The 12,166-nt window shown below is 33.6% G+C and overlaps 1 protein-coding gene across 1 annotated transcript in view; it reads left to right on the top strand.

The window, feature by feature from the left end:
* RASA1 (RAS p21 protein activator 1) overlaps positions 1–12,166 on the top strand; it is a 96,547-nt gene that overhangs the window by 44,398 nt on the left and 39,983 nt on the right. The window contains exons 5-7 of the mRNA XM_058527181.1: positions 2,875–2,992; positions 6,401–6,432; positions 10,454–10,506. Coding sequence (XP_058383164.1) covers positions 2,875–2,992; positions 6,401–6,432; positions 10,454–10,506 — 203 coding nt within the window. The remainder of the gene's footprint in view (positions 1–2,874; positions 2,993–6,400; positions 6,433–10,453; positions 10,507–12,166) is intronic.

Below are 12,166 nucleotides of genomic sequence, written 5' to 3' on the forward strand. Positions count from 1 at the left end.
ACATGATGGGTGAATAATTTTAAGTGTTATTAATGGTATAGAATACAGAACATGATAATTTTTATTATTTTTATATAATTTGATTTATATATAATTTGTTTTAAGTGATCAATGCAAGATGTTACAAAATGACGCACGGGTAAAAGATCCAGTCAAAATGCAGGATAGACCAGTAGATGTTACTGGAATGGGTACAGAAAGTTCATTGATACATAGTTTTAGGTTGCACATTACAACTGATCTTCGAGAAAGTACCACTTGTTGAGTTTTTGGTGTAATATTATAGAATAGTTCTAATTATCTGAAGGGCTGTTAAAATGCTCATCTCTTTCACAACTACATATTTGTGTGAAGTCAGATTTTCTTCATCTGCTTTAAGCAAAAAAACGTATAGCAACAGATTGAATGTAGAAACAGATATGAGAATCTAGCAATTTTCATTTAAGCCAGACTTTGAGATTTGCAAAAATGTAAAACAATAATATTCTCACTAAACTTGTAAAAATTATAATTATTTTTCATATTCTTTATGTTATCACGTAATGGGGTATATTATTATTATTAATTATTTATTTTTTTTGGTGAGGAAGATTGGCCCTGTGCTAACATCTGTTGCCAGTCTTCCTCTTTTTGCTTGAGGAAGATTCTCGCTAACATCTGTGCCAATCTTCCTCTATTTTTTGTATGTGGGACGCCCCCACAGCATGGCTTGATGAGCAGTATGTAGGTCCGTGCCCGGATCTGAACCCGCAAATTCTGGGCTGCTGAAGTGAAGTGTGTGAACTAAACCACTACACCACTAGGCTGGCCCTATATTATTATTTTTAAGGGAATTAGTAAATATTTAAAAATGTTTATATTTTAAATTCTAAAATGGTAAATATCAATAGATAAGTTCCAAATAAATAAAAGCCTAATTTTAGGGTATCAGTTTTTAAGAGTGTAAAGGAGTCCTGAGAGACGCCCCCCCAAAAAAATTGAGAACTACTGATCTAGGAAGATGAAAATTTAAACAAGAATTAGAATGTATAAATTTTAATTTGATGATATAAATATGTTTGAAGTTATGAGTCTTTTTGAAATTTGTATATACCTGTGAAGTTTTTTCTTTTAGGTAAAAACATCTGAAGATTAATGAGATTTAATAAAGCAGTTGAACCTCTTTTGGGGAAAAATGCAAAACAATACATAATGAATCTTATGATTATGTTATTTGTGCTAGTAAGCTTTTTATTTTGAATATTTTTGTTTTTTACACCAAAAGAATTAATGGTATAGCAACAATAACAGAAGTTGAAATTAAAAAAAAAAATCTCTTACAACTCCTTTTTTTAAATTTTTTTGCTGAGGAAGATTCACCCTGAGCTAACATCTGCTGCCAATCTTCCTCTTTTTTTGCTTGAAGAAGATTAGCCCTGAGCTAACATCTGTGCCAGTCTTCCTCTATTTTGTATGTGGGTCACTGCCACAGTATGGCTAACAAGTGGTGTAGGTCCGTGCCTGGGATCTAAACATGTGAACTTGGAATGCTGAAGTGGAGCGCGCTGAACTTAACCATTCCACCACAGGGCCAGCCCCTTACAACTGCTTTTGACGAAGAAATGAAACTTAGTTGAAACGAAACATTTCTCATTTCTTTTTTACTTATTGTCCATATGTACTCCCTTTTTACTCACTCATATAATTATTTTCTTTAATGTATTTATTTAGGTAGTTAGTTCTAGAAAGGAATAATTTATTTGGTTAATTGGTCATGTCTGTTGCCATTCAGCTAGTGAAATATTGGTCACTGTTAACAAGGGTTGTAGAATCAAGATAGAATGCACTGCATTCTAATAGAGTGCAACTAAAGTGTTGAGTACGAGTTTTCTATGCTTGTACTTGTCCAAGAAACAGTGAGACTTTAGATATTCTAGAGAAAAACAATTAAAGTTTTCAAAAGTATGAGAAGAGATTTACTTAAAACTTTAGTCTATGAATATTAAAACTGAAAGGAAAATTGATAAAAAACAATATGACAGATATGGATGTAGATGTAAGGTCAGTGATAGCAACCGGTCAGTCTCAAAAGCTTGAGAGGCATTTCTTCAATCCTAAAAGGAAAAGTTCAAGGAATTACTGATGGTTTTATATTGATGACAACATCAACAACTTATTTCTCCTGTGATTGTGTGGAGATTAAAACCATCTAGATTCCAATGAAAAGAAACTAGGTTGTGTATGCATCCCTCTACTCAAAAATTGGTAACAGAAAAAACATGCATGCATTCTCATAATATATTCCTTGGTACCACTTTCAGAGAAAGAATGCTCTATGTTGAATCATGAATGTCTGAGTGAATTAAATAAACCCTAACATTTTTTATGAGAAAAATATTAATTCTCATAAGCATCTGCATAATAAGGCTAATTGTGCTTATTTAAAATAAACTTTTTCTAAAGTATATCTTGGGTACGTGTAATGAATTAATTATATTTATTTTATGTTTATGATTTTATATCTAACCTACATCTGAAAAAGTAATAACATTGAAACTTAAATTTTTAAGTTCAGGTTTCTTGGAGTTATACCCCAAAACCTGTGATACATGTATAATTACTGTTTACAAAAATTCCAATTTGAATCTAACAATAATAGAGTGATGTAGATAGTGCAGGTACCATTATAAACCTATTTTACATATGAGGAAATACGTGTCTTCAGAGTTTTACATGTAGATAATGCCAGAAACAGGACAAAAATCTAGAGTATTTGACTTTAATCCTTTGCATTTTCCAGTATCATATTATCTCTGTGTGTGGCACATGATTACTTAAATTTCCATGTTTAAAATTTTTATTTAATTTTAGTAACTTAATAATTGCTGTTTTCAGTTTCCTAAAAGGAGATATGTTCATTGTTCATAACGAATTAGAAGATGGATGGATGTGGGTTACAAATCTAAGAACAGATGAACAAGGCCTTATTGTTGAAGACTTAGTGGAAGAGGTGGTAAGTTTTGTTTTTTTCTTCTCACTCTCAGAATTCTAAATATTTTGTAAAATTTTGGAACTTGTCCATAATCAGGGAAATTAGCTATGAATACACTTATGAAAAACCTCAGTTTATAGGTACAAGAAATTTTCATCAAAATGAAAACAGTTACTGTTTCAAAGCTAACAGTAAATGCTATTTATTTGTAAAGAACATAACCAAACTAGCATGTTTTAATCTGTAGCTGCCAATTTGCAGAAAATTTTTCTGAGTTTCTAAGAAGTAAAAATGTATTAACATCTGTGCATATCTGTATCCCTTTTCGTTTTCTTGGTCATCTTGCTTGTAAATGATGTTATGTCAAACTGATCATGGAATCTCAAATGGTTGTTGCACGTTTGCTTTCAAATTCCTTATCTCCCAAAATACATGTATAATTTTCTAGTAACCTTGGAAAAACCTAGTTATATTACACATATGTTATCACATGGTTCTACATTTTGAGTATTCCCCTTGTTTTCATTGTCATCACATAATCATTATCAGTCATCTTATCACACAGTATAAATAATGGTGTTCGTGCATTTTTAGATAGCAGGTCAGCCTTCAAGCAGCATTTGCATCACAGAGACAATACTCAGTATCTCTGAAACATATCAAACATTATATTACCATTTTGGAATTCACCCTTCCTTTTCTGATTAGTTCAGCAGGATGGAATGGTTTTCTGTATCTTTTGCAACCCTCGGAGCTACTGTTTTTAAATTACGCCACGAACCTTGTAATAAGCTGAAACTTGTGCTCTGATTATTGTTCCAGGAAGACGGCAGTGGAGAATATTTTTCTTTGCTATTAATTCTCTTGTCTGCCTATTCTGGCAGCCAGATCTTGATATATAGAAGTAAAACACACTGAAGAAGAGTGGGAGGAGTTGAGGAAACGGTATGATGCGTTCCATACGCATAGTCATGTAGTTCCTTAGTGGAAGAGCTGGGGTTAGAACTCCCAGTTCCTGCACTGGTGTTCTGTATTCTGTAGTAGGAGAGAGATTTATTCCATATAAGCAAGAACTGTTCAAACTGAAGAATCCTACTATCTCTGTTGGTTGTACTACAAAATTGCTTAGTTAAAACTTTTATGTTGAATTTTCTTCTCCCTGCTGTAAACCCCTCCTGCCCCCCCGCCCCCCCTTTATTCTGATTATTTAAAGGAATTACGGTATAAATTGAACTTTCCTCAAGCTCTTGGAATTTTGGGTCAGATTTAACAAGGTAAACTTTAGTAGGGATAACTGAAAGTTATCCAATGAGTACAGAAAAAAAATAGCCCAATTTAAGATAAGGAGACATGACCTAACACAGTACAAGGAGAGAAAATAAAAAAAGGGAACAAGTTAACAATTCAGTATGAGTAAACAAGGTGATGTGGCTGCTAAAAATAAATATAGTCATGCTTTGAATTAATAGTGGAATAGTTGCAAGTTAGAGTTATAAACAGTTGTTACCTCAGTATTTAGAATAATTTTCCTAATGATCTTCATTGGATCATAGTGATTCCTTGTAGCTTGGAAAGCCATTTGGAGATTGTTTAGATTTCAGGCATTTGGTTGGTGGTTGGCTCTGAGGAGTTTCCCACTCTGAAATACTAATTACTATTCTCCAAGCACATTTATACTTTTATGTCTTAACTCTAGAGTGTAAGCTCTGTGAGGATTTTTGTCTCTGATTCAATGATGTATCCTAGATTAGCATCTGGCATTAGTAGGCATTCAGTAAATGTTTGTTGAATGAATGAATGTCTCGTGCCTGTACTTTTCCCTCTTCCTTGACACTCCTACCCTGCTAGACTACCTTGTAAAATTTGATTCGTCTTTGTTGGTTAAGCTCAGATGTCACCCCTTCTTTCACATAGGTTTTATGCCTTTCTTAGGCTAGATTGTTTCCTCTTGTGTTTCTGTAGCACCTTGTTAATTCTATATTCCATTACATTGTATAAAATTAATTTATTGTGTAAACCTCTTTTATAGAGATTAACTCCTTTTGGGTAATGATAATGCATTTTGTTTTTATGTAATTTTTTTGTGTGTATGTGTGAGGAAGATTAGCCCTGAGCTAACATCTGTTGCCAATTCTCCGCTTTTTTCCTGAGGAAGATTGGCCCTGGGCTAACATCCGTGCACGTCTTCCTCTACTTTATATGGGACACCACCACAGCATGGCTTGATGAGTGGTGCGCACGTCCACACCCGGGATCCAAACCTACAAACCCTGGGCCGCCAAAGCGGAGCGCGTGCACTTAACCACTGTGCCGCTGGGCTGGCCCTATGTAATTTTTTTTAGTGTACTGCTTTGCAATATAGTAGGCATCCAGAGAATGTTTGATTTTAGTTTGGTTAGGTATTTGATGAGTGAGGACCAAATTGAGAGAAGTAAGTCCATGTATAGTTAGATCATTTTTCTATCCCTTCCTTCATTTTTCAGTGAAAACTTGGTGCCAGGTACGGTGCTGGGTATTACGACTACAGTTCAGTAGATATTCAGTGAAAATTATATGCCCAGCATTGTGCTAGTGGTTGTGGTGGTGGTGGGTGTTAACAAATGGCTAAGATCTTAAGATGCTTAAAGCTGCTGTAATGGAATGAATAACACTAGTGTATCTTAAATAATAGGAATATCAAGTAGAGTAAGGTAAAGTTTAAAAGATGATAAAAGAAGGATGATGCCTTTCTATTCAAAATAAAAGTTGCTATTTACGTTTTAGGGACTCAGTGTCTCCCTGAGGTGGTAGTATTTAAGATAGATCCTGCCTAGGTGGTTTAGGTTTTAACTAACAGGTAGGAGGCAGTGAGTGGAAAGGATATTCTAAGAACAAGCTACAGTGGTGGGAGAATGTAGATTAGGAAATAGGTAGTAATGTGTGACCGTGGTATAGATACCTAAAGAGAATTGGTAGTATGAGACAGGAAATGTAGACTTCAGTCGTATGATAAAGGATTTTGATTGTAAACTGAGGAATTTGTAGATAGTAGAGAGGTATTAAAGGTTTGTTTTTTGAAATTTGTTTTTGTTTGGTTTGGTGTTTCTTAACACAGGGCAAAGTTGCAGTTGAAACTGATGAATCCAGATTGGAGTGGTGGGGTGGGATGGGGCCCGGAGGTAGTTATACTAGATGGGCTGCTGTAATTGTTTAAGAAAAGGGAGGCACAGGGTCTGAGTGAGAGTAATCGCAGCAAAGAGAGAAGAGTAGTAGAGAGGGAGAGGGTTTGGAAAGACATTTCTTGAACAGAAACATCTTTTCTTGTATATTCATGAATAAATATGAAGGACAGGGTGGAGACACGTTTGAATATATGATTTTTATTAATTTTAATAAAAATAGATTAATAGTTAATTATATAAGATATTGTCTTTATGTCTTCCCCTTTAGGGCCGGGAAGAAGATCCACATGAAGGCAAAATGTGAGTTTGTGTTAATTATTAAAAGGAAAAAAATATATTGTAAATCTACTAATTGGAAAACTTTGGCCAAAAAATAATTTAAAAGAAAATTGATGCTTTTGGGGCTGACTTAAATTTTTTTTTTTATTTGGCTCAGGAACTGATGTCTAGATATTTTCTTAAGGACCTAGTGATAAAGTCTTATTTTTAAACAATGAAGGAGGCTTATAACTGTATACAACTCTTATATCACCAAACTAAAGACTTTTTGATAAACATTACATTAATAACATGAATGTCACAATTCCTCACATTTTTCTTTATTTTTTTATTGATTTATTCATCATATTTCTTGTTTTCATTGCTACGTCTTTTATTTATTTTATGATTCAGTTTTTTGTTTTTTTTAGTCCCAGAACTTTTCCCTAAGATCATGGTTCTTTACCATATTAATAAGATTCTGCAAGGACTTTCTTTTCCTAATCTTTTTAGGGTGATTTTAAGATAAGAGCCCATTCAAAGACCAGGTGTTACTACACCTACTACTTGCTACATTCTTCTCTTATATTCCAGAAGTTATTAGCTACAACCAATGACTTCTTACGGGAAATCACTCCATGTGGTATTTCAGCCTTGGTCTAATTTTATTATGGTTCTGGAAGATCTTTTTTAGTGTCATTTTCATCCCTCTTGACATTTATTTGTATATAAGTTTTCTTTTACAGACCTTAACTCTTAATCCCAATTCTATTTTACTCATATTTTAATAGACTGTTCACCTTCTAATATCTTTTCAGTGGAACATTTTTTTCTTGCCATCCTGTCCGCATTTATGGATGGAATTTGTCTTACCTCTCAAGTGTTTTCTTATTCTTTGTTCTGATCATTAGAACATAAAAACGTTAAACTGAATACTCCACTTTCAGTCACCTTATTTAGTTCCCCACCCTTCCTTAAGTGGAACATATGAGTTATTTTCTGAGTTCATTTTCCTTATTGTTCTGTGTAGCTGCAAAATAGGCTCCGTCAGTGAGACTGTGCCTTGTTAATGGTGTTAGTTTGAAGTCTCCTCACTACCTACGTCAGGAGTTACAAATTCTAATTAATGCTTGGATGTGGCATAGAGATAATGTAAGCAAGGGAAGTGGGTCAGTTGTGTATGTTCCCATTTTTCTCAAATTACAATAATCTTGATCTTTCTTATTTTCCTTCTTTGATAGAGACCAAGGTACATGGAACTGTTTCCTTACTGTAAGAAAACAACACTGCAAATGTGGGATTAAATGGCAGCTAACATTCTCTCTTTGTATTAGGGAAGACTGTAGGAAGTTGAAAACTAGAAAGTGTTTGCCTGCAGTAAGGTGACTGCCCTGTCTAATTGATATGTGCAAGAATGGGAGTATAGTGTTCTGAAATCCTCCTGATTTTCAAGAGATGCTAGAAATCTACATTTTTATCCCTATTTAAAATAATATCATAGATTTATTTTAAAAAGAAAAGAAAAAAGTGTAAGTCAAATGCCAGTAAATATTTGAAGCTACATCCAGTTTTCTCGTAGTGTAAAGTATAAATTCCACTTTCACTGGGAAATCTTTTTTATTTAATATCATTGTGATTGTTCCATTTTCTAAACTTTATAATTTTCTACTCATTTGATATTTAGCATAAGCTAAATTTGCATTGTCGGTTTATTTTATGTATTTGTCAGCTCTCTCTAATTTCTTAAGGTGGAGACTGGCAGTGAAGTGTCCTCAGTAACATCCATGAGTGCCCTTTGAGACTAAATAGTTGGTATAACTACAGTTGTGTTTCTTTCCAGCTCCGCTTTTCCATGATCTAGGTACCAAGTCCTGATAATTTTATCTTCTAAAAAATTTCTTGAACGTGTGCCTTCTTCTCAATCTTAAGCAACCGTATTCCAGTTCAGGCCCTTTTCATTTCTTACCAGGACTGGATGTAGCAGTAATCTCCAAGTTGGTCTTCCTTGATGCTTTAGTCTCCTCAAATCCATTCTTCCAGTAGCCAGAATAATCTACCTAAAATGAGCATCGCTTTTTCACTTAAAATTCTTAAGTGGTTCTCTACCATATTTACCTTAGTGAGCCTAAAAAGATCTTCTGATCGAGCTCTTATGTCCTTTACTAGTCCTATCTCTTGTCATTTCTAGTTTTATCCTCTACTCTCCAGTTTGTAGATCTTCAAATGCATAATACTGTTTTTATCCTTTGCTCAAGCTACTTCCTAGGCCAGAATTCCCCTCCACTGTGTTTCATTAATTCCTGTTCTTACTTAAAGACTTAACTCATTTATCACTCTTCCCAAGAAATCTTCCTTTATCTTCTCCCTGACACACTCTACAGAATTGGTGCCCCTCTCTGTTATTTCAAAAATACCCTCAGTGCATGCCTATCACTGCACTTTATTATATTTTCTACATTGTTTTTATAGTTATACAATATATTTGTGTCCCTTTTTCTTACTGGATGGGGACTTCCTAAGAGTAGAGACTCATTTCTGTCATTGGTACAAACCATGAACTTGAAATATATACATTTTACACATAGGTAATAAATGTCTGAATGAGGAAACTCAGATTTAATCCTTTCAGAAAACGATGTTGCCAATTTGTTCTCTAATCCCCATTTGTTGCCCCCCTTCTTTGAATTTCCCTTTTTTCCTTCATTCTAGCTATAAAAATATACAATTGGCCTTCACGGTCCTCTAATCAACTCTCCCCGGAATACAGAAACTGTGTTCCAGCGTTTGTCGTGAATGGTCATAGTTTAGACTGCACTTGAATGCAGTGTGGACCCTCACTGCCTTCTGGGGCAGCCTGGCTCGTCCGGTTGTCGTGTACGTGCTTTATATTATTCACAGTGTGCACTGGGAGCCCCGGGAAGTCTGAATTAGCGAGTTAATGCTTAGAATAGAGTTAAGGAGAGAATAAAAGTTTGACATTTCATTCATATGAAACGGTAAAAATTCAGTTATATTTTGTACTTTGACCAGTAGTAGTGTGGATAATTTAAAACAATGTGAACAGCCTCCACACCTGTAACATTGGATTTTAGAGCACTTATATGTTTTAGTCTTGTGGTATTTGGCTTTCCAACTTGTTCTTTAAGCCACTGTTAAAAATAGTTGAAGATCCTATTAATATATGGCAGAGTGGTAGAGAGGTGATCTGGAGTTGTCAGCTTGGCGTTAACATGTGTTAATCAGCAAGATAGATAATAGTCCGTCAGTCAATGAGAGGAGATTTTAAGTAACTTAATTACTAGTAATTAATTTTTTAAGACAGATATGTCATTTTATTTTAAGGTAAAATTTAAATAGTTATTGTATGCAGTAGATCTTGACTGTAATGCCATTTATAATAATTTCTAAAGGCTTATTTTAAGTATACAGAATGTAAAATACTCTGGCATTCTCATGTGATAGGCCATAAGCTCATATAGAGTTAGGAATACTAAGTCATTCTGTTCTTTCAGTTCTTGGTGTTGGTATCTACTCTTTCTCATCACTCAATCTTATTTTCTGACTTTCAGTAAAGTATGAATCAGCCATGTTGATTTTATTTGAAGAGAGAACTTATCACATATTATAGGGAAATTTACTTTGAGAGAAATATGAGAAAAATTAATTCACTAATTGTTTTTTCTGGGCAGTTCCGTAGTGGGCTCTACTTGTACCACTCCTCTCTCCCAATAAAAGGAAGAGAACGCTAGCTGTGATGTGGGTATAGAACAGTGTGTCATCATCAGAATTAAAATCACTGCTGTTTTTATACTGATAATTAATATGGAAATTGTAGCTCATACTAGATAGTTGTTAATTTTTCCAAATTTTGTTGAAATTGTGTATGTTTACACAGTATAGTAACATAAATGTAAAAGGAATGAGATAATTTGATCCATTGCATTGCATTTATTTCATTATGTCAGTTTGAATTAAACTTACTATATTTTATTGGTTGTTTAGTTTTGATCCTATAACAGCAAAAAAGACTTGATTTACATATTTAATTTGTTCTCTTTTTAAGATGGTTCCACGGGAAAATTTCCAAACAAGAAGCTTATAATTTACTAATGACAGGTACTTGTATATTTACTTGCCTTTTCTAATGTCTTTATTTAAAAAGAATAAAAAAAGAACCAGTCATTTATCATGTATTTTGCATTTAGCGTTGATTTGATATTTATGCATATTGTAATTTCTTGCCCAGTGCAGAGAAACTGGTGTTTTTGTTTTTTGGTATTTTTTATTTGAAAACATACATACAGTATAAAATTCATTGAAGTGTGCTTTCTTTCTGCCCCAGACCCCTCTCCTCTTCCCCAGAAGCAGCACCAGATGAGAATTTTTTTCCTGTGTTTCTAAAAGTTTCCTGTGTCTGTGTGTATCTCGCTTCCTCAGCTCTACACACACACGCTCACTGGAACATGCAATACACATTTTTCATGTTAGGATATATTTTGGAAGATCATTCCATATCTGCATATATAAATTTTCATTCTTCTTCTTAATTCCCTAAGCTTTCCATTGTATAGATACCATAATTTATTATCAGCCTCCTATAGAGGAATGTTTTCATTTTTTTGCTGTTCAGCTGCAGCAGATGTTCTTGCATTTATCTTTGTGCACTTGTGAATTATAAAATTGGGACTTATTTAACATACATTAATTTTAACATTTCCCAAAACTTTGTGGTTATAGAGATATGCAAAGTAAAAATTGATTTGTATGATGGGTTTATTATTTAAAACAAAAAGCATCCCGTCATCATTTATCCTAACTAAATATTTAAGACTGAATTAATTTAACTACCAAATATGTCTTCAGTAAACCATACATTGTAAGGATTTGAGACAAGTTTAAGCCATAATATGTGATTGCAAAGTCTTAGTTCTTTAAAAACAACCAGAGTTCGATAGTTTCTGTATATGGTGAATAAACTATTGCTTATTAACGATGTTATCTGAGTTACTGTCTTAAGCCATAAGGCACTGCATTTTAATGTAAGTAATACTTTGCTCTTCTGAAGATTTGAGGCAGTTTTAGAAATGTTCAATTTTATCGTGAGGAGAGGTAGGTTAAAAATGAAGAACATGATAATGCTATATGGTAATAATAATGACCAAATGCTCAACCAAAATGACGTGCACTCAGCTTTCAAAGTGGGACCAAAATATCTGTCTTAGTGAATTTGCTGAATTTTGAATATAGGTTTATATTTTTAAACTTGCACTACCAAATACTTGAGGCACTGACTCTTGTTTTAGGCAAATAAAGTTGAAAAGGAAAATTTCCTTACATTAGTTTTTATTTTCTTTGGGTCATGTGCTCTTTTAACAATCTGGTGATTTTCTCCCCTGAAAAGTACACATAGGCACTTGTATGCATAATTTTGCAGTAATTCCTGTTCTTTGTATTGAACATGAAATTACTTGATAGTAAATGCCTTGGCTAGATGATTGGAACTATTAGTAATTTACATAAAAGTTACATCTGATACTCTGTGTTCATTGTGCTTTCCTAAACGCAATCAAGCTCTGATCTTTTCTGTGTCTTTTAGGACTTAGAGAAAAGGCAAACCATCTTAGTGTTAAGAGTCACTGCCAGTTGAAGATATCAAAAAGATTTCTCTAAAATTAATATGAAAATATTTAACATGATAATTTGCTTCTACATGACTTTTCAGGATCATACCTATTGAATGAAATATAGTGCATGTGTATTGATTTTGATACGATAC

The sequence above is a fragment of the Diceros bicornis genome, chromosome 1 (genome assembly GCF_020826845.1).
Source record: "Diceros bicornis minor isolate mBicDic1 chromosome 1, mDicBic1.mat.cur, whole genome shotgun sequence".
NCBI classification, from domain to species: Eukaryota; Metazoa; Chordata; class Mammalia; order Perissodactyla; family Rhinocerotidae; genus Diceros; species Diceros bicornis.